This window comes from Penaeus monodon, chromosome 30 (genome assembly GCF_015228065.2).
Source record: "Penaeus monodon isolate SGIC_2016 chromosome 30, NSTDA_Pmon_1, whole genome shotgun sequence".
Lineage (NCBI taxonomy): Eukaryota > Metazoa > Arthropoda > Malacostraca > Decapoda > Penaeidae > Penaeus > Penaeus monodon.
The window spans coordinates 4,606,105-4,606,359 of NC_051415.1; the positions used below are offsets into that span (position 1 = coordinate 4,606,105).

A 255-nucleotide genomic window follows, 5' to 3' on the forward strand; every position below is an offset into this window, starting at 1 on the left:
GCCCCAAACCAGAGTCCACAAAGGCACAGAATCTGGAAATTTCGAACAAACGTCAACCTTTTCAAACTCACCTCCATTACTCTCCATGGCACCCGCCTGCTGCAACATTTTTGCAAGAGCGACTTGGTTGTTCATCACAGCAACGTCTAGAACATTCGCTCCGTCGTTGTTCACGCTACGCCGATGATGGAACAAAGAGAGAGAGAAAATAAATAAGAAAATGAACAGGAGATCGTATTAGTGAGGAATTCAGTG

At 45.1% G+C, this 255-nt stretch overlaps 1 protein-coding gene across 1 annotated transcript in view; it reads right to left on the reverse strand.

Annotated features, from left to right (window-relative positions):
* Positions 1-255, reverse strand: part of LOC119592483 — a gene marked incomplete in the record, with an annotated part of 33,525 nt that overhangs the window by 21,683 nt on the left and 11,587 nt on the right. The window contains 1 exon segment of the mRNA XM_037941315.1: positions 72-175. Within this exon segment, the coding sequence (XP_037797243.1) occupies positions 72-175 (104 nt within the window).